Source organism: Solanum pennellii, chromosome 4 (assembly GCF_001406875.1).
Source record: "Solanum pennellii chromosome 4, SPENNV200".
NCBI lineage: Eukaryota > Viridiplantae > Streptophyta > Magnoliopsida > Solanales > Solanaceae > Solanum > Solanum pennellii.
This window is the reverse complement of record NC_028640.1, coordinates 61,311,558-61,333,612: the sequence shown is the minus strand read 5'-3', so window position 1 is coordinate 61,333,612 and position 22,055 is coordinate 61,311,558. Positions and strand designations below refer to the sequence as shown.

At 32.1% G+C, this 22,055-nt stretch overlaps 2 protein-coding genes across 2 annotated transcripts; both read right to left on the bottom strand.

Moving 5' to 3' along the window:
- Window positions 1-1,822: 1,822 nt before the first annotated feature.
- Window positions 1,823-6,178, bottom strand: LOC107016883. Its single transcript, XM_015217206.1, has 7 exons — window positions 5,293-6,178; window positions 4,865-5,124; window positions 4,467-4,616; window positions 4,222-4,406; window positions 3,870-4,036; window positions 2,804-3,759; window positions 1,823-2,275 (listed from the first exon to the last, which is right to left on the bottom strand). Exons 1-7 carry the CDS (start codon window positions 6,176-6,178, stop codon window positions 1,823-1,825), a joined length of 3,057 nt encoding a protein of 1,018 aa, XP_015072692.1.
- Window positions 6,179-14,890: 8,712 nt separating this feature from the next.
- On the bottom strand, window positions 14,891-20,866 carry LOC107015598 (ribonucleoside-diphosphate reductase large subunit). Its single transcript, XM_015215916.2, has 17 exons — window positions 20,462-20,866; window positions 19,258-19,319; window positions 19,047-19,134; window positions 18,617-18,880; window positions 18,196-18,436; window positions 18,025-18,101; window positions 17,697-17,867; window positions 17,502-17,594; window positions 17,265-17,414; window positions 17,093-17,179; window positions 16,842-17,006; window positions 16,648-16,767; window positions 16,126-16,328; window positions 15,886-16,035; window positions 15,655-15,802; window positions 15,337-15,420; window positions 14,891-15,246 (listed from the first exon to the last, which is right to left on the bottom strand). Exons 1-17 carry the CDS (start codon window positions 20,687-20,689, stop codon window positions 15,151-15,153), a joined length of 2,427 nt encoding a protein of 808 aa, XP_015071402.1. The 5' UTR covers window positions 20,690-20,866; the 3' UTR covers window positions 14,891-15,150.
- Between the last annotated feature and the right edge of the window lie 1,189 nt (window positions 20,867-22,055).

The following is a 22,055-nucleotide window of genomic DNA, read 5'->3' as shown; positions in this document are numbered from 1 at the left end:
AATTTTCTATCCCATTTCGGCCTACGTGACACTAACTTTAAAGAAAAGTCAACCAACATTGGACCCACAAGATAGTGTCATGTAGGCTGAAAACAGGTAGAAAATTATTAATAAAATAAGTTTAGGGGATAATAGGACCTTAGTATAGTATAAGTGTGTCTTTGAGATTTCGGACATAGCTTGAGGGGTACTTATAAATTATCTCTTAATATGAAGAGTTAAAATTATATCGATAAATTAAAGAACAAGTAATATTTTTTTTTTAAAAAAAGAAAAGAATTTACGCTACTTTGAAGATTAAAGCAGATAGTAATAAATAAACGATGTACGTCTATTTATTTTACTTATATAATTCATCTTCACGTGTTTATAATAGAAACAATTAAAAGTATGTCTTCTAAAATATAAAAGGAAATAAATTCTATATTCAATGATTAAATTTGCATGTGCAACTATGAAGAGATAATTTGCAGTGATACATTTATTTATTTCTTACATTTTTTAATTATTGTATCTAAGTGGGATTTTTATAAAAATACTACTAGTAAACTACAAGTTGGGGAATATATAACAAATTCAAAAAGTGCTGGCTAAAAACATAAATAAATTAATATTCAAATTATTCTCATGTGCATTTGAAAAATTGACTATTATTTAATTTTCTGAACACAATTATTTTCAAAAAAAAAATAAAAAATTAGTCATCTCGTACTGTGTTTGAAATTTCTAAAACAAAAAGAGTATACTAGAAGTGTTACTTTTTCTTTTCTTTTTTTAATGTACTATTTCTACAAGTACCACGAATAAGATAATTCTATTGAGAAATTAAAGGAAATGGAAAATATACTCTGGCTTTGTATTACTTTTGTTTTTGCGGTCAAATCAGAATTTTTTATTAAATTTTTAAAATATAATATATATATATATATAAAATATTCTTAATTTATATTTTTAATAAGAAGTATTCGATTTACTATCTATTAGGTACTATATATAGCTACGACACTGTCCCAACCTAGGAAGGTGGCAAAAGAAGCTACAATTACATAAAGGGTTTAATTTAATTTATGCTTATATGAAAAAATATTTATACAATCAAATATATTTTGGGAAAAATCATAATTAAATGGTAATTTAGGTTTGTGGTAGCATGGAAAAAAGGAAACAAAAAATAAATTTTCATAAATTGTATTTTTAATATGTTGCATGTTGATGTGGCGCTGATGAGTCATAAACATCACACATGTGGAGCACTTTAAACCATAAACGTGGTGTTATGCCAACAAAATGATAAAGGGTATTTATTTTTTTTTTTACTTGATATTCGATATTTATATTTGAATTTGATTAAAATTAAATTTGCATCGAAAAGTTCATATTAAAAGTAAATTGTTTCCTAATAAAAATAACATTGTATCTAAAAACTTCAAACTCAAAATCTCTAATTATGAATGGAGAATTATTTACTACTCTATCACGTCTCTTTTTTTAGCGTTGATGTTAAGTGAAAACTTATGGAGTAATCACCATCAAGGAGATGCAAAGAATCAGAAAAAAGAAGTTACAGAGAATTATTTAGAAGGAGAACTAATTCTCATTAATCTGAAAGCCATTAAAAAAATCTTTACATTGCTATGTCTACATAAAAGAAAGCTATTGTGCTAACTACCTCTTACAACCTTCTAACCTTCTAACTGCTTCTAGAATAATTATCGTGCAAACTAACTCTACAGTCTTCCCAAGCTCTTAGTGAGCAGATCGGACAGTTGTTCCTTTGTCGATACATGCAGTGTTTGAATCAGTCGTTGAAAAATATTTTCTCTTACAAATAACAGTCAATGTCAATATGTTTAGTTCTTTTATGAAATATTGGATTAGCAGCAATTTGAATTGCAACTTTGCTATCACAAAACAACTGTATAGGTTGTTTGATATTAACTCCTAGCTCTTTGTACAAACCTTCCAGCCAGGTTATTTCAGCAACTGGAGATGCCATGGCTCTGAACTCAGCTTCTGCAGAGCTCCTTGCTACTGTCTCCTGTTTCTTAGATTTCCAGGATATTAAGGCATCACTAAACTTCACAGTGTACCCTGTAACTGATCTCCTATACTCAAGACATCCACCCCAATAAGAGTCACAATAGGCTACTAGCTTGCCTGAGCTTTCTGAAGGCATTAACAGTCCAAAACCTGGTTCAGCTTTGACATATCGGACCACCCTTAGAGCTGCCTCCATATGAGATTGGTTAGGCTTGTGCATAAATTGACTCAACACCTGCACAACATAAGATATGTCCACTCTAGTCATTGGTAGATACAAGAGTCTTCCAATTAGTTTCTGATATGGACCAACATCTTCTAATAATTTATGACTAAATTTTATTTTTTTCTCCTTTTATATGACTGTCTTACTCAAAAAGAGGTCAGCTTGACATTGGCTTCTAGAGGTTAGTTAGCAGGTTTAGCACCTCCAAGTCCCATTTCTGATATCAACTCTAAAGCATACTTCTTTGGCTTATATGAATTCCCTCTTGTGATCTAGCAAACTTCATGCCCAAAAAGAACTTTAACTGACCCAGGTCTTTCATCTTAAACTTCAACTTGAGATCATTCCTTGTCTGCAAAATGAACTTAGGACAGCTACCAGTCACCAAGAGATTATCTACATATACTAAGACCACAACTAGATGAATTCCAGTCCTTTTGGTCAATAATGAATAGTCAAAATGACTTTGTTTAAAACCAAGTTGTAATAAGGCCTCAGTAAGTTTCTTGTTCCACTGCCTAGGTGCTTCTTTCAGACCATAAAGAGATTAGTGCAGTCTATACACTTTATCATTCCCCTGTGGCTGCCAAACCCTTGAGGAATTGTCATGTAAACCTCTTCAAAGATATCACCTTGAAGGAATGCATTGTGCACATCCATTTGGTAGATAAACCACTTCTTAGCTGCAGCAAGGGCCACAACAGACTGGACAATCACCGTCTTAGAAATTGGAGAAAAAGTTCCAGTATAGTCTAGCCCCTCTTTTTGATTAAACCCTTTAGCAACCAACCGTGTCTTATATCGTTCAACCTCCCCATTAGCTTTGTGTTTGATTTTGTACACCCACTTGCACCCAATTGGAGACTTACCTGAAGGTAGATCTACTATACTCCATGTGCTATTATCCATCAAAGCAGCAATCTGAGACTGCATGGCTGCAATCCATTTAGGATCTGAAGAAGCTTCAGAATAAGAAGTAGGCTCCAAAATAGCTGAGTAAGCTGCCAATGCTGAAATATAAGAGTCAGAGATCTGATCATAGTTCACATAATTGGAAATAGGAAAATGACAAGAGACATTTGTTCTTGTAGGATAAATATAGTCTTTCATCCAAATGGGAGGTTTAGGAATTCTATTGGACTTTCTAACTGGCTCAACTGAAGTAGACACAGACACAAGAGCAGCTTCAGGTGGTATGGAAGGATTAACTTCAAGAGCATGTGGAGGAGAATCATGATCATGAGGAACATATATAGACTCAGCTGGACGGTATTGTGTGGAACACAAAGGAGGAGAAAATATAGGAGGAAATGTAGTGGACAAGTGTTGAAAAAATACATCTTCCGTAAACACTACATCTCGACTGATCGTAAATGATTTTTCCTCAAGAAGATACATCTTGTAGCCTTTTCGAGTTAAATAATAACCAAGGAAAACAGCTGGAACAGACCTAGGTGCAAATTTGCCTGACTTCTTCAAGGAAGTTACATAACCTAGACAACCAAAAACCTTTAAGTGAGATAAATCTGTTGAGGTCTTAAAGAGAATCTCAACTGGTACTTTACCATGAAGAGTATGAGAGGGAAACCTATTGATCAGATACACTGCATTGGCCGACAATCTCCACAAAACCTGAGAGGAACACTTGCTTCAAATCTGATAGCTCGAGCAGTGTCTAAAATGTATCCATGCCTTCTTTCAACAACTCCATTTTGTTGAGGAGTATAAACACAAAAACTCTGATGCACTATCCCTAAGCATTTGAGTAAACTGGAAACTTGAGAATTAAAAAACTCACAACCATTGTTAGTTCTCAAAATTTTAACGACTGCAGAATGGACATTTTTTATCATGAGCAAAAATTCAGCCAGGACAACTATAACTTCTGACTTGGAATTCAACAGAAATATCAAGGTATACCTAGAATAATCATCCACCAATATTAAAAAAAATACCTTTTCCCATCATAAGTAGGTACCCTATAGGGACCCCAGACATCACCATGAACAATATGAAAGCAAGCATCAGACTGTGACGTACTCAGAGGGAAAGGAATTCTCGTTTGCTTACCCAAAGGGCATACAATACAATGTTTGTGATCAAAGTCTACATTGTCAACACAGCAATTCAAGTTGTTCAACTGCTTCAAAGTATCTAATAGAGCATGACCCAATCGTCTATGTCATAGATCTATGCCTACTTTATTCTTTGAATTTTCTACTAAGGCAGAATGGCACCTAGTGTAGATGCACTCAGGTTTGACACTTCCTGCATTCAGGTAAGGAGAATCCACGACATATAGACCTTGAACATGATTAGCAATCCCCTTCACGTTTCCACTTAAGAGATCCTGAAAAATACAGAAATCATGATAAAAATGGACTGAGCAGTTCAATTCCTTGGTAAGTTTTTGGACACAGATAGCAAGTTATGTTTGAACTCAGGTGTATACATCACATTATGTATGTCGTTTCGTCCCAAAACTTTAGAAGAACCTAAGTGACTCACTCTAGTTGTGTTTTCAGTAGGTAGCATAACATTGCCTTTGCTTGTATTAATATGATTTTTAGTGTTGGATAGTAGATGAGGATCACTAACCATATGATTGGTTGCTCTTGCGTCTACTATCCATTGGTTAGAGTAATTAACCATACCTGCAGATAAAGCAGTACCACTAGTCTCACTGTTCTGTCCAATCATTTGCAGAATTTGATTGTATTGCTCAGGAGTAAAATATGGAGCACTGGGATGAGAACTCTGAGAAGATGTACCCAATGCATTACTAAAGTTAACTGCATATCCATCCATATCTGATGGATTCTCATGTTTATTAACAAAATTAGCAGCATTTCCATGTCCTGATGATGAAGTTGAGTGAGAGTTAAACTTCTTTAAGTTTTGTCTAAAATTTGGAGGATATCCATGTAGCTGGTAACATCGATCGCTTGTATGACCAGAGTAATGACAATAATCACACTGCAGATGACTATTTTTCCAGTGCTAAGAGCTAGAGCTTGAGGCATTGCCTGAGTTGCTTGGCCCAGAGTTAGAACTAGAACCTATGTAGAAACCAGACCTATTATGCTCAGGATGACCTTGACCAGTAGATGGCCTAAATTGTACTCCACTCCCTCCGGAATTAGGCTTAAAATTTCCTTTGCTTGTATAAAACGCAGCTCCTTCATTAATATTAAGATTTTGAACTGATTTTCCAAGAGATCTTTGGCTTTCCTCTGAGATCACCATAAAATAAGCTTGATTGATAGTGGGAGTAGGAGTCATCATCAGAATTTGACTCCTACTGGGGGCATATGACTCATTCAGACCAGTGAGAAACTGAAGTAAACGTTGATAATCAAAATGTTGCATGTACTTCCTAGATTCAGGACAGTTACAGCTTGGGCAAGACATTATGGCATCAAATTTATCCCAGCATTCACGCAACCTAGAAAAATAGTCAGAAACAGTAGATGTACCTTGTGACATAGAGTGAATCTCCGTGTGTAAAAAATGAATGCGCGATCCATCAACCTTATCAAACCTTTCCTTTAGATTACTCCAAACTTTTGATGCATTTAAGGCATAAATCACACTGCTCAAGAGTTCCTTCCTGATTGAATTGATGATCCATGAGAGAACAATGGCATTACACTTTTCCCATAGATCATGAAGAGATGAAAGAAATGCTTCTCTGGTATGCTTTCCATCAACAAAACTAACCTTACTTTTTCCTAGTAAAGCTAGACGCATAGATCTACTCCAGATAGCATAATTTTCAGGACCAGTTAGTTGAATCGAAACCAAAAAGCTACCTGATGTATCTGATGGATGCAGATACAGGGGATGATAATGATCAATCTCGATTGAATGAGATGGAGCAACTGCTGCCTCATTGGATACATCAACCGCCATGGATTACAGATCGAAACTTCTAAAAAAATAGTAATAAGCAATCAACATCAACAATCAACCTCTACACAGCTAAACAATCAACAATTGATGAGAACTCCTGCTCGAACACTCAAGCTCTGATACCATGAAAACTTATGTAGTAATCACTATCAAGGAGATGCAAAGAATAAAAAAGAAGAGATACAGAGAATTATGTAGAAGGATACTTATTCTCATTAATCTGAAAGCCACTAAAAAATTCTTTACATTGCTATGTCTATATAAAAGAAAGCTACTATGCTAACTACTGGTAACAACCTTCTAACCTTTTAACTGCTTCTAGAATAATTATCGTGCAAACTATTCTACTTCCAGCTGTCATAAGTCTAACCAACATTAAGGATCTTTACTCAATAGCTAACACTATTAATTATTTATTCTATATATAGTAGATATAAATGAATTATTTTACTTACTGAAAATACACAATTATATATGTGTTATTAATTCTTCGTATTATATTATTGATTAATTTTTATAGTTCCCCAAGTAAGGGTGAATATGGAAAGTAAAGTCATGTAATTACTCCTCAAAATTGACTACAAAAGATAAATTTTTATATTTCTCAATAGTTTTTTTCTTCACCTTCTGGATGAACGAATTAATTTTCAGTATTGACTTAGTCTTCTTATTAGACATTTAATTTGTCAAAAAAAAAAAAAACAAGGTGAAGAACCTCTTTCTTAGTAACTATATTTTGCCTCCGTCCAATTAATTATATATTTATCTTGTATTTTTAATATTTTTATGTTTGGTTTTCATTCGAAATCTGCATAAGAGTTTTGATTAAATTCGGGATTAATTTAGGGATGATATTCTTAATTTTTTTAATATTTATAATTTGAATTCGAGATTTCTAATTAAGAATAAAGCAGTATTATCACTATATTATAATCCATGTTTGCGCTCAACTTTATATTTAAGTCAATGTCATTTTAGATTTAGTTGGTAATTATTATTTTCTTGATTACTATCTCATTTTATTATCAATGTAAACGTTTACAACAGATAATACAGTTTAGCAGCCAGTGTTTCATAATTTCTTTAATGATATGATGAAAAAAAATCATGATATGGTACATGAAAATACCATTTGATATTTTGATAAAATAAACAGTACTTAAAGATTCTTGAAAATTATATAAATATGCCAAATGCATTGGATTAAGTCTATAAATTAAACTGATCAAAATTTAAAAGAAAATATTTTTAAAAAAAAATAAATTTCATAAGAAACATTTTTCATTGATATTTCTTTTCATTGCTACATGCAAATGTATACTTTTTGAATAATATGTTTACATATTTATTGAACCAAAATAAAAGGCAGTCTTTATAAGAAAATAATTTATTTTTTTCTGTTTTAATGTATATGACTTACATTTTTTTATAGTCAGATTTAAAATGTCTATTTACTTTTAGCAAAATGATTTATAATTATACTATATGATAATCTATCTTAAATTATAAATTTTAAAAATATTTTTTATTACTTTTAAATTCTATATTTAGTTAAACTATCTCGTATAAATTAAAAGTGAAAAAATGTCATTCTGCTGTCATTGTCAATATTCAGAGGTCCTATAATAAGTTCCAAATTAATTGTCAATATTCAGAGGTCCTATAATAAGTTTCAAATTAAAATTGATCTAAAAGTGCTCCCTTTTCTCTTTTTGTCTGCTTTAAGCCTAGTACAATTTTATAATACACATAATTTAGTATTGAATTAATTTCTAAATATTTTTCTTTTAAAATATCTGTTTTATTTCATGAGATTCAGCATCCCTTGTGCTATTATTATTATTATTATTATTATTTATTTATTGGCCTCTCTTATAAGTTTTCGATAGGATATAATAATGATTTTTGAAATATTTATAATGATATTTTAACTCTACGTGATTATAATTTTTAATATTTCTTTGTCTAATTTAGATATATAAACATTCTCCTTCATAATGAGCCGTAGAAAATATGCTCCTCGAAGAAATTTTCGATATTATAATGGAATGAATATATTTATGATTATATATATATTTAAAAATTATTTTAAATTGTCAATTGAAAAAAAATTATTTTTAAATATCATATCAAATTATGCGTAGGAAAAATATTATTTAAATGTGAATACTAGGCAGTGTAGTGTTGAGAAAATAGATGTTTGAATTGGTCGAAGCTGACTTAAGTCAATTGTAGGGACCACTACAAGTTTAATCACTTTTGTTTCAATAATTAACAGCTTTATGCTATAACATTTCCTATTACTATTATTAATTAAATTTGTGATAAAATAATAAATATTTTTTTAAAATTAGAGATTTGAATTTGAGTTCTTTTAATTATAAAGTGCTTTAGTCAGTATTGTTTTACTAATTAATATGAAATGTTTTATGTAAATTTTAATTTAATTAAATTAATATAGATATTTAAATATTGAATAGATATGTTTATTATAAAAAGCCTTTTTTTCATTATTAATGTGTCAGAATGAGACTAGACCTAACAACTTGTTTCAATGGTTGTTAGTGGTTAAGTTATTGTATTGTGTGATATTTTGTTAATTCAAATAAAATATTTATATATTTTATAATTGTTATTTAAATTTTTTAGATTGCATCATTAAATTTATTGTGTTGTAATAATAAAAAGTCTTATAATTATCATTTTATTATAAATTTATTGTGTAGTATATGTGGATTATTCATTAGATTTATCTACTAGTAATTGAATTTATGTATAGGTGCTTTCAAGGTGATAAGAAATTCCAAGATAACTATGTATCTGTTAATTAGATGACTTTTAGAGTGATATCTCAACACTATAAATAGAGAATCACTCACCATTTGAAAGACACATTTGAATAAGAAAAGTTATCTCTTCTATCTTATACTTCTTGTCTTCTTATTATTATAATATTTTGAGCTTTCTTTATAATACGTTATCAGCACTAGTCTCTAGCCAATTGAGAGTGAGTTTAGTTTTTCTTTAACTCATGTTTTGGTTGATCTCGTTATGAGAATCAATGTATTATTTGCATAAAATCAGGTATGTATTTTCTAAAATATTTTTATGATTTAGAATAAAATAGTATTCAGTCACTAACAATACTACTATTGGTTAAATATGACATGCTATACAAAATTTCTAATAGGAAAAAAGGTATAAATTTTTAATAGCGTGAGTTTGAATATTATTTTAATTGTTTTGAAAAATTCAAAAGCTAAGTCATATTGTACTTCGGTCTATTATACTGTTGGTCAAGGGTAAGACGGTGGATTCAAGTCTCATCGCACCAAAAGGGTAAGACATCAGGTTAAAGTCTGGATGCACCATAATGAAAAATGTTTGAGGGTAAGACGATAGATTAATGTTCTATTGCACCAAGAGGGTATGACATCAATTTGAGTTACTGCATCATGATTGGGTTCAAGTCCCTGATGGCGTTACACACCTTATATGGGTAAGACATTGAGTTTGAGTCAATGCACCATAGTGATGATAAAATGATGACTAAGAAAAAATAATATATTTTTTATGAAATGAAATTTGTCTCATTGAATTTGCTCCATTCTCTAAATCGAATGTGGTAGCAGTATATGATAAGTTTGAAATTCGCCCAATTGTTCCATTCTATCATATGAACTTGGTAGTAGTAAATAATAAATCTGAAAGATGACAAGTGATTGAATGTATGAATAAGGGTGTGAATGAACAAAATTATAATAGTCATCATTGTGGTAATTAGAGCCGTCAAAATGGGCTTGGCCCGCGAGGCCGGCCCAACCCACCCTTGAAATATGTGGGGTTGGGCTTTTGGCCCATTTACGAACGAGGCTTTTTAGCCCGCCCCTTTTGGCCCGTTGGCCTCTTAGGCCCAACCCGCAAGCCTTAGAGGCCAACCCATGGGCTATTAATATTTTAAAATATTTTTATATATATTTTTAATAGTGTTTTATTTTTGTAAATATTTTATGAATAAATATTTTTAAAAATTAAAAATCAAGTATTTTGCAATATCATCTTGCATGGTGAACTGTAGATGAAGATGAATTTCTTAAGAAAATAATATCACATGTTGATTCAAATGTGATCGATGGTGGAAGCAGAAGCGGAGTTATAAAAAATTAATTAATGAGTCATGTAATATTTAGAAATTTAGATATATTAAGTATTTAGGCTGCCTTGTGTTGCTGAAAATCTTTTAAACCAGCTAGTTTTTGTAGGAGAAATAATGGAATGATCAACATTTATCATCTAAATCTTACGTTGGCTATTATGTATTTTTGTAAGTACTCACCAACGTTTGTGATTCATAAATGTGTTTTTGTAAGTATTCACCGAGGTGTGTGATTTATAAATGAATTCTTTATGAATTGATGTCGTGTTCATAGGCCTCAACATTCGATACTTTTTCTAAAAGAGTAATATTGTTCATGTTTTGATTGAAGGGTCAACCCGTCTCAACCCATGGCCTGCTTAGGGTTGGATTGGGCTGCTATTTTATTGACCCTTTAATTAAAAGGGTTGGCTCGCCCCAACCCATTTAACTCTCTAGCCCGTTAGGGTTGGGTTGGATTGGGTTGGGTCAACCCATTTTGACACCTCTAGTGGTAATTATAAAAGGAATAATACTATTAGTTCTCCAAATAGTCCTTCAAAATATGAAGGCAATTTTTATCATCAAAATGATATGAAAGGTCATTGGACTTGTGAATGTTGTCGACCCAATAATTTGACAAGTTTATAAATCCTCCATCAAAAGACAAGAAGATAAAGTGATGGTACACTTGACCTTACAAAGTGATGTTGAGGTGTGTCTTGGAAATATGATAAATTTTAAAAACCATGACAATGTACTTATAATGCAAATTTATGAAGTACATATAAATGATTAGTCCATTCCTTGAAGAGAATGTGACTTATGATGAGTATCGTGAATACTTGATCATTCTATTAGAGAATGGGTCAAGATGTGATAAGATCATTATGGATTGGATATATGTCACAACTCATCTCTACGGGAGGTTTGAGAGGAATAAATAAATTTATTTGGCAGGAATGGTCAATGATCGTGTACGTTTATATGTCATTATGGTATGTTTATTGTGAACTACCGAAAGGACAAAAGAAAGAAATAGTTCTTGTCTATAAGGGTTGTGGTCATTATTGTGTGGCAATAAAAATTTGTCATGTGCTGTGTATCTATGGTACAACAAAAGTAAAGCAAAAAATATGCCTTGCTCGTAATGATTTTGACCGTGACAATAATAATATAATTTACTCCTTGAAGGAGATGCTCACCGTAAGGATGGTGTCATGCAATATGTGATAGTACACAAAATTAATTTCAAGGTTTAACGAGTTGTATTATTACCAGAAGAATAGTATTGGGGTTGTAGTAAGTCTCAAAAGAAACTTCTAAGTTTCGGATGAATTGAAATGATGTTGAGCACATGATTGAATATCCTCGAAGGACCATAGTTATGGGTTTATTCTATTCCGAGGAATTCAAGACAAAATTTATTGGTTACGCAAATGCAGAATATTTATCTGATCCGCATAAAGTTCTATTTCAAGCACGCTATTTGTTTGCATGTGGAGGCACAATAATGTGTTGGCTATCAATGAAGCCAATGTAGGTGATCACTTCTTCAAACCATGCAGAAATAAAAGTCTTCCATGAAGCAAGTCAAAAGTGCGTCTGGTTGAGATCAATGACACACCATATTCAGGAAATATGTGATTTTTCTTTGAAAAAGAATTTACCAACCACAATGTACAGAGATAATCAATTGTCAATGAAAGTGTCCACAAGATGATTATTATTGTGAACAAGTTTAATGTGCAATTTACTTGCAACAATGAGGTCATGACGAATAGAATGATATTCAATAATGTATTCAGCTAAGCTCAAAGCCTCGTAGATGAGTTCAATGATGCAACATCTTCGTGAATGTGATTTGATCACAAAGACATTATCAATATCAATATTTGAGAAGTTTGTGTACAAGATTGGAGACATCATCACAAGAATTTAAGTGATGTTTTAATCAGGGGAGAATAATACGCGTTGCACTCTTTTTTTCTTGACCAAGGTTTTGTCCCACTAGGTTTTCCTGGCAAGGTTTTTAATGAGGCAACAAATAATGCGTATCAAAAGATATGTGTACTTTTTTTCCTTCACTAGAATTTTTTTCCCATGGGGTTTTTCCTAGTAAGGTTTTATGAGGCACATTATCTATGGACATCCAAGGGGGAGTGTTATAAATCCATTGAATTAAGTGGATTGTCAATTAAAGTTTATCATAAACTTATCCTTATCATGAATATATATTCCCAAGGTGATATGAACCTTTTTGGGATAGAAATGTATCTACTAATGTGACATTAAACATGATGACCTTTTGGTTGATTTCTCTACCTATAAATAGAGATATCATTCACCATTATAATATACACTTGAATAAGAAGAAAAGTTCTCTCTTCCATCTTACTTCTCTTGTCTTTTTCTCTTTCTATTATATTATGAGCTTGATTTTATAACACATTTTATTTTCTTCCTCATTTTGTGTTTACTATTATGTTACAGTAATTATATTTTGTTCGATTTTTATGTATCATCAATTTAATATATATACTTTAGATTTTTAACCAATAAGAAAATAATTACAAAATAAATATGACTTCTTCAACAATTTGAAGCTACAAGAGTATATATAATGTAACTTTACAAACGCTCATAAATTGAAACAATAATAACTAACATGAAAAAAAAATTATACAAGTTTACACAAGAAATAAAAAGAAATAGTATTCTTACTTTAGATCTTTACTTTTTGTATAATATGAAGTTGTAAACTCAAAATCAACGTGAAGTGTAAATTGAAGTCCAAAGGGAAAAAAATAATTAGTAAGGTATTTATGCAGGGATAAAGTTAAAAATTACTACAGTTTTTTATCGATTTATTCAATATTAAAATATCAATATCGAATTGGTAACCCTCTAATTTTTTTTTATAAAATCATTAAAAACATTTAATTCAATAGCAATAAATTAATAACATTTTTTTCTATTCGATTTATCGATCAATTCAATTTTTACATTTTTACGTTCAATTAATGAAAATTTTATATTATATAAAATAAAATAGATCCACCACCCCACGCCACCCAAAAATAGAGATCATAAGCATTAATAATTTACCCAAACAAAAAGCAGCACATTTTAAGTTGGATTACTACTATATGTTTTTATATTATTGGATATGTGAAGTAAAGTGATTATGTTCATACGAGAAGTGTCTAATCATGGTTTAATTGGTCAAAGAGTAGGCGGTCTACTAGATTTTATTACTATTATTATTAGAATAAGATCACTCTAATATAAAAGCTCAAAAAAAGTAGGAAAATTACGCGGATAAATAAATTTATACTATTTAATTACTCATCATAATTATAGTTTGTTATAATTACCACTCGCGACTAACATTTATACATTAATTACATGGGCTGACTTCGAGTTTGTATAATTAGTCATTCGTCAGGATATATAAATAAATATGTATAATATACAATTTTTCAGCATATATACATATATAATTCATCTCTCTCCCACTCTCTGTCTTCTTTCGCTCGTCTCTCTCCTCCCTCTCTCAACCTCGCTCGACTCTCTCCTCCCTCTCCCAATCTCGCTTGCCATTTATACAAATGTATATGTATAATATATAGTTATATATAATTATATACAAATAGAATTCGCTTCTCTCCCATTCTCTGCCCTCTCGCTTGCCTCTCTCCTCTCTCTCCCAGTCTCGCTCGCCTCTCTCCTCCCTCTCCCAATCTCTCTTGCCATATATACAATTACGTATGTATAATATACAATTATCTAACCAATATACATATACAATCTACCTTTCTTCCACTCTTTTTTCCCCCTCTCTCTCGCCGCTCTCCTCGCTCGCCTCTCCTCCAAAAAAACATGTAGCTACAAATTGTAATTATCAAACTATTATAGCTATAGAGCGTAATTAATTATTTTAAGTGGCTATATGTGAAAATTTCCCAAAAAAAAGGTTGATTATGAAATAGTGATTAACCCTTAAATTCCAAACGATTCAACTAATTTCTTCGTGAAAAAATTGAAGTAGCAGAGTCACACACACACATATACATACATAAATATATATATATATATATATATATATATATATATATATCATGTTAAAAGTAAAAATTTATACAAATACTTTTTAATTTCTACACGAATATATATATATATATTTCGATATGAGGTTACTTGGTGCTTCAGCATCCGGAGGAGTCTATGCGAATCCTAGGGGCGGGGTGGGGTGATAAATCAATATTATTGCATGTATATCTATAAATTAATAGGTGTTTGGTACTTGTCCACTAATACAAATTCCTTTTGACTTGCGGAATCTAATAAAGCTAATCCAAAATTAGATTTGGCTGTTTGTTTTAACTATGAGGGAGGATTTAGTGTCAATGCAACAATTATTGCAATTTCCTCGAAAATATTTGTCTAATTCTATTTTCTCGATTTGATACATAAAATACATCATATGATTTAGATGTATTTCGATACATAAACCAATACTCTTTTAGTTAAACTAATAAATTATTGACAAGATTAACTTCATATTTTTACACACATTTCAAATCTTCAAGTTGCTGTTAGAGAAATTCATTGCTTCAAGGAAAAATGGATTACATCGACACCACTAACCAATACAAAAGAGTTGCATATTGTTCCTTGTTTATACAAAAAGACATATACTATACTATAACCAGATATATATTTATTATATACATAATTAGTTCTAATCAAATGAACATCAGTACGTGTATCTTCCACAAAGCTAAGGTCTGTTTGGCTTATCTATGAAGAGGTTACCCCGTAGGCAATAGTAGCACTAACTTCCACAGGATAAACAGTCCTCGCGGTTTGTCAAAGAGCACACCATCTGAGCCAATTTAGTTTCTTCGTCAACAGCAGTCTTTGGTTTTTCCTGCAAATTGATACCAGCGTGCAGTTTGTAAGAATGAACAATATAATATGATGATAAGTTACTCAGCATTATAACGTTACTACTTACTACCTTCAGCATGGAAGTGTCAACTGTGAACTTGATTGCATCAGCTGCAGCACGTGATCGTAGATAGTACATTCCAGTTTTCAAACCCTACAATAACAAGAAGGATGAAACTGAGACTCAAAATTGACCTGTGAAGATGGAACCTATAAAGATCAGTTCATGCTGTTGTAGTCTGACAACTACATTCACTTGTCACTAAAAGATCTCTCTAAATGGATGTTTGTACTAAACTATTGAGTAACAATATACCAGACCATTTCTTAGTGCTTATGCACTCTTCAAAAGATCAACAAAACTTATAATGTGAAAATTGAAGTGTACCCTGGACCAAGCATGAAAATGAAGGGAAGTGAGCTTTCCAAAGTTGGGTTGATCCATATGGATGTTGAGGCTTTGACTCTGATCTATGTAGCAACCACGGTCTACAGCCATGTCAACCAGGGTCCGTTGCTTGATCTCCCAAACAGTCCTGAAGTCAGTGAACAGTATTAGAATGTAAGTGGAAATAAAGTGAACATAAAAACTGAACAAGTAATTAGTGAAAGTTCATACTTATAAATAACTTTAAGATCATCTGGAATTTCAGGGATTTTCTGCACAGAACCATCATCATGTATTATCCTATTCTTAACAGCAGGTGACCAGAGCCCTGTCTCGGTTAGGTCATGCAGAAGATGTTTGTTCACCACAACAAATTCACCACTGGAGAACAAAAATAAACCATGTATAAATCATATGCAGCAAGTATGATAAAAATCAGCAGCAGCTGCAGGATCTGCTAGCAGGTGTTACCTCAGAACCCTTCTGCTGTAGATATTAGATGTATATGGCTCAAAGCATTCATTATTTCCAAGAATTTGGCTGGTTGAAGCAGTTGGCATTGGAGCTACAAGAAGTGAATTTCTTACACCATTATTTGCAATCATTTCACGAAGAGCATGCCAATCCCATTTATCAGATGGTGTAATTCCCCACATGTCTGGCTGGAGAATACCCTGGGCAGCATAATATTGTATTTAGTGGAAATACAATGTGAAACAATAATACTGAATCAAAATAAAATCTGGCAGTCATTTCATGTTCTACGGTAGTGTGTATAATTTGTGTCTCAACATTTTCAAATTCTCTTTAAACTTGCAATCATATCTTCATAGTCAAACCAGTAAGAAGATGCTATTTTATTCATGTTAGACACTCAGAAGTATAACAACTATTTCGACTAAATCATGGATGATCGTCAATATGCACTGAAAAATCAAACATCCCATTCACATATTACCCATCAGTAAAATCTAGGAATGAAAGGATTTATACCTTGCTTACAGGACTTCCTGCATATGTCCCATATGGGCCTTCCTTGGCAGCTAATTCAGAAGAAGCTTTTAATGCATGGTAGTATATTGTCTCAAATATGTCCTTGTTTAGCTGCTGAGCCTATACATAGACAGTATAAGATCAGAACAATCTGCACAAATGTACAGCTTGAAAAGATGATAGACAAAACTTACCTCCTGGGAATCAAATGCCATGCCAAGCAAAATGAATGTGTCTGCAAGTCCCTGGACTCCAAGTCCAATAGGCCTATGTCGTAAGTTAGACCTTTTTGCAGTTTCAACAGGGTAGTAATTGACGTCAATAATTTTGTTCAGGTTTGAAGTGACTAATGCAGTGACCTGTCTCACATGGCAACCAGAGCAAAATTAAGAATAATGTCAAGAGAAACATGTTCAAGAAAGTTGGTATTTAGAACAAAACAAACCTCTGCCAATTTGTCAAAATCAAAGTATCGATTTTTTGAACCCCTACTCCCCACAAGCTTAGATGGCTGTGATTCACCTGGGACCCCCTGAAAGATATAAAGGCAACACTACACTAAGAGGCAAGGAGAAAGTAGGACAAGTAAGTTTTAAGTATATACCAATGTTAACTACCTTCTCTCTAACATATCTAGGTAGAGCAATTGAAGCAAGATTGCAAACAGCAGTTTCAGTTGGACTAGTGTACTCAATAATCTCAGTACACAAGTTAGAAGACTTGATAGTACCAAGATTCTGCTGGTTGCTTTTTCTATTGCAAGAATCCTACAATAACAAACAGATATAGGTAGAGTAAAATTAACTGCATCACGACAAACAATGAGAAGCATAACAGAATCGCATAAAAATCACCTTGTACAACATGTAAGGGGTCCCAGTTTCTATCTGGGACTTTAAGATCTCAAACCAGAGATTTTGTGCCTGAACGACCTTCTTTGCCTTTCCCTGAAGTTGACAAAAGAATATTGTTTATGATCAATGCTGAATGATCTTTAATATATCAAATAAATGGTGTGCAATTAACCTCAGTAGAACACTTGTTTTTACCTCTTTTTCATATTTTCTGTACAGCTTCTCAAAATCTTCACCCCAGCAATCTGCCAATCCAGGAGCCTCATTTGGACAAAACAAAGACCATATCCCATTGCTTTGGACTCTTTGCATAAAAAGATCTGGCACCCAAAGAGCATAGAAAAGATCTCGTGCCCGATTCTCTTCCTGAAGAAAAGGAAACATCATCATGTCTTGTCAAATTGCTGAGTACAGACAAGCTTTGCCATATGAAAGGAGTACAGCAATCTAGTGCAGTGACAGAGAGCAGGTGCAGGCCCAATAGACAATATATTAAACAATTGATGATAAAAGAGTACTATACCTTCCCATGGTTTTTTCTTAAATCCAGAAATTCAAATATATCAGCATGCCAAGGCTCAAGGTAGACAGCAAAAGCACCTAAACACAGCATTACAGAGTGAGAACAGTGAAGGTAGTCCCTACACCCTAAACTTCTAGAATTATCTAAACAAGCACAAAAATGAGGACACACCCTTTCTTTTGCCACCCCCTTGATCAACATATCTGGCAGTATCATTAAACACACGCAGCATAGGAACAATCCCATTTGATGTTCCGTTTGTTCCACGAATATAACTCCCAGTAGCACGTATGTTGTGCACAGATACACCAATTCCCCCAGCTGATTTGCTAATAACAGCACATTCCGTAAGAGTATCATATATGCCCTCAATGCTATCATCTTTCATGCATATCAGGAAGCAGCTACTTAACTGCAAGTCCCAAAAGAATACGATGTAAAATCAGGGAACATTTTACCAAAAGATGCCAATGAACAGGAGGACAGTGTTGGGTAAGAAACAAATATTTTCAAAACAGGACCAAATCAATGATGACTTAGTTGAATCATCAAATCAAGAAAAAATCACAGCATTAAAAGAATGTTGACCTACTTGAGGCCTTGGAGTGCCAGCATTAAATAGTGTTGGAGATGCATGAGTGAACCAGCGTTGAGACATCAAATGATATGTCTTGATGACAGATTCAATATCGTCTTTGTGGATTCCAACAGATACTCTCATCAGCATATGTTGTGGCCTTTCCACAATCTTACCATGAATCTTTAAAAGGTAAGACCTTTCAAGGGTTTTGAAACCAAAGTAATCATAGTCAAAGTCTCTGTCGTATATGATCTCACTGTCCAGACGAGCAGCATTCTGAGAGAAAAAAGGCAAGCTGTTAATAAGTATCTCTACAGGAAATTATAAACAAGCTCTTGATTTACCCAGAGGCCAAGAACTTTAAACATGATCTTGGTTAAGAAAAACATAGCTAAGATCTGACACATAACAATTAAAGGAATATTCCAAATGGCAATGATACCTTCATGATTATCTCATAAACTTCATCAGAAACAAGTGGTGCCTTCAATCCAGATCTCTCACTGACATGGTAGTACATGTCCTTAATCCTGTGATATTCCATTATTACGACCAGCACTTTGTCATTGTTGATCAATACACCGACATTTTATTTTATATGAAAAAGAAAGAACATGAAAGACTAATGACCAATGTTGATTCAAATCACTTACGTCTCGGAAAATGATTTCTTGGTGTTCTTGTGCAGGTTGGACACAGCAATCCTTGCAGCCAGCTGCACCAAGAGTTTCGATAAATCACAGATTAATTAACACATTAATCATTAAAAAAATACTTTTCCTACTATACATTATAGAAGCTTCAATATATCTACCTTATAACAGTAGAGGAGTTAATATAAACTGTTTTTGTCTGCCTGTTTCTCATTTTAAGTCAAGTCATCTCATATCTTTATTCTCCTTTTTAATGTGTACCGGTTTTTTTAAAAACAAATTCTCCTTAGAACTAATTACTGCGTTTTTGTTTTTTGATTACATAAATCAAATCAAGATTTTAGTCTAGCTCAATAATTCAAATATGATACATTCCATACCAACCTATCATAAGAAAGCATACACATACAATAGCATGGTTGACCATTACAAAAATTGTGGGGAACACTGAAACAGAAAGGAAAGCAATGGGAGATCAAACTGAAAATGAAAAAAAAAATATGCAAGAGCAAAACAGGACAATAATAGCAATCCACAACAATGTTTAAATTCAACATATCGTGACTGAAATGAATGCCAAAATCTGAACTTAAGAACACAAATTCCAACAAAACTAAAAGAGATGTAACAATCAGCTTTAGCAAAACACAAGCAAAAACTGAACCCGAAATTTCAATTTCCAAACCAACATTCCGTTTTCAAATATAAGCACAACCACTAAAGACGTTTGACTTGAAAACAATTAAAATAACAAATAAATCCAGACACACAAAATTTCACAAACTTGAACAAATGCTACAATTCAGCAGAATTACTACAGATCAACACAATCAAAATGAACCCAGAAGCAATTACAATTAAAAAACACAGATAAGGTCAGACCCATAACTTGCGACACAGAGCATAAATCTACGTGTAAAAAATGCTTATTTCAGCAGCATTCCTGAACAACAATACAATCAAAACCAACCCAGATGCAATTATGAAAAAAAACACATATAAAACCAGACCCATAACTTTCCACACAGATCACAAATTTATGCGCAGAACTCATTAAAATTACAGTAATATGAACCCATAACTTCAAAAATACAATGCTAAAAACCTTAATATTGAACCCACGCAGTTCAAATCCAAAATCCAACCTCCAAACAAAAACATCATAAGCATGTCAAACCAAATAATTCAAAATGGAGCAACTTACACAGGCATAATCAGGATGATTAGCAGTCATAGCAGCAGCAGTTTCCGCAGCCAATTCATCAAGCTGACTAGTAGTTACACCCTTGTAAACACCAGCACAAACCTTCTGAGAAACAAGAACCGGATCACAATGATCCGTACTTAGCCCATAACTCAATTTCTTAAGCCTAGCAGTAATCTTATCAAAGTGAACAGTTTCCTGACGCCCATCTCTCTTCACCACATACATCTTTTCAAAGAAATTTCTTTTGAGGAATTTCGTTGATATGCTTTTTTGTACTCGTAGTGAAGTGATTATATAGGATAATTAAGAATTTCAATATGTTTGGCGCAAATTAGGGTTTCAATTTTTGGGATTTTCGAAAAATTCCCGCCAATTAGGAAGAGTGAGGGGTGAAGATAATATGGAGGGAGGAAAGCGTATAGGAGAAGCTGAACGTAGGATCCACCTGCTTAATCAGTTATTTTAAAATTAATTATCCTATTAACTAAGTGATAAAGTTATTTTTCGACTTTATCACAACTGAACTAAAATAATTTAGTTCTAAAATTAATCTTAAAACTAATTAGTCTTAATCTCTTGTATTAAACAACCACAAAAACCATGTGAATGGTTTGTATATATTGGATAACTAGTGTACTTGTTCGCATTCGCGCGATTAAAATAAAAAATTAAATATATTATAAAATAATAGTGACATTACTTGATAAATATTCTAATAATGAATAATGCAACAAAAGAGTGGAAAATTAGGTTACGATCCTAAGACCTGTTCAAAGAAATTGCTAAAAAAAAATATGCTACAAATTGATGATTAAAAAGATGAAATATAAAAGTTGATATGAAAAACTCCAGTTTATTGATAATCAAATCATCATAGTTTCATATTAATTAAATTTAATAATATAGCAATCTTATTAGTTTAATCAGCAATATACAATCATAAATTATTCCTACCGTCTCATATAATTTGATCACTATACAAAAAATAATTGTCACATATTAGTGGATCATCTTATTAAATCAAAAAAGCATTAATTAATTTTCCCTCAATTATCTTTATTCATTTTTAAAGTATTCACCCTTGTTGTGAAATTTCAAAAAAGTTCTTAAAGGGTGAATTGATAAAACTATCCATTTATTTATGATTTCTTAATATATACGCGTAAAAAGAAAAGTGATCACCTGATGTGAGATGGAGAGATTATTGATTTTCTATTTGTATAAATCACTAAATAATAAAAATAAATAAATAAAGATCTATGATTTCTTAATATATGTACGTAAAAAGAAAAGTGATCAACTAATATGAAACGAAGAAATTACATAATTTTTTTTATAAATGACTATATGATAAATTAAATAAATAAAGATATTTGTGGTAAACCATGATGAGATAGAGTACATAAATTACATCAGATCCAATCCAGCTCATAAAGACATATTTATTTAATTGAAAAATATTTTGAAACATTCTAAGGCCAAAATATTTTTCAAGAGATTACTGTTTCTAAGGCTAAATAAACATATTAATTCATCCTCAACAATTTTGATATTTTGAATAATATAAACTTAAGATTACATCAATGGTATT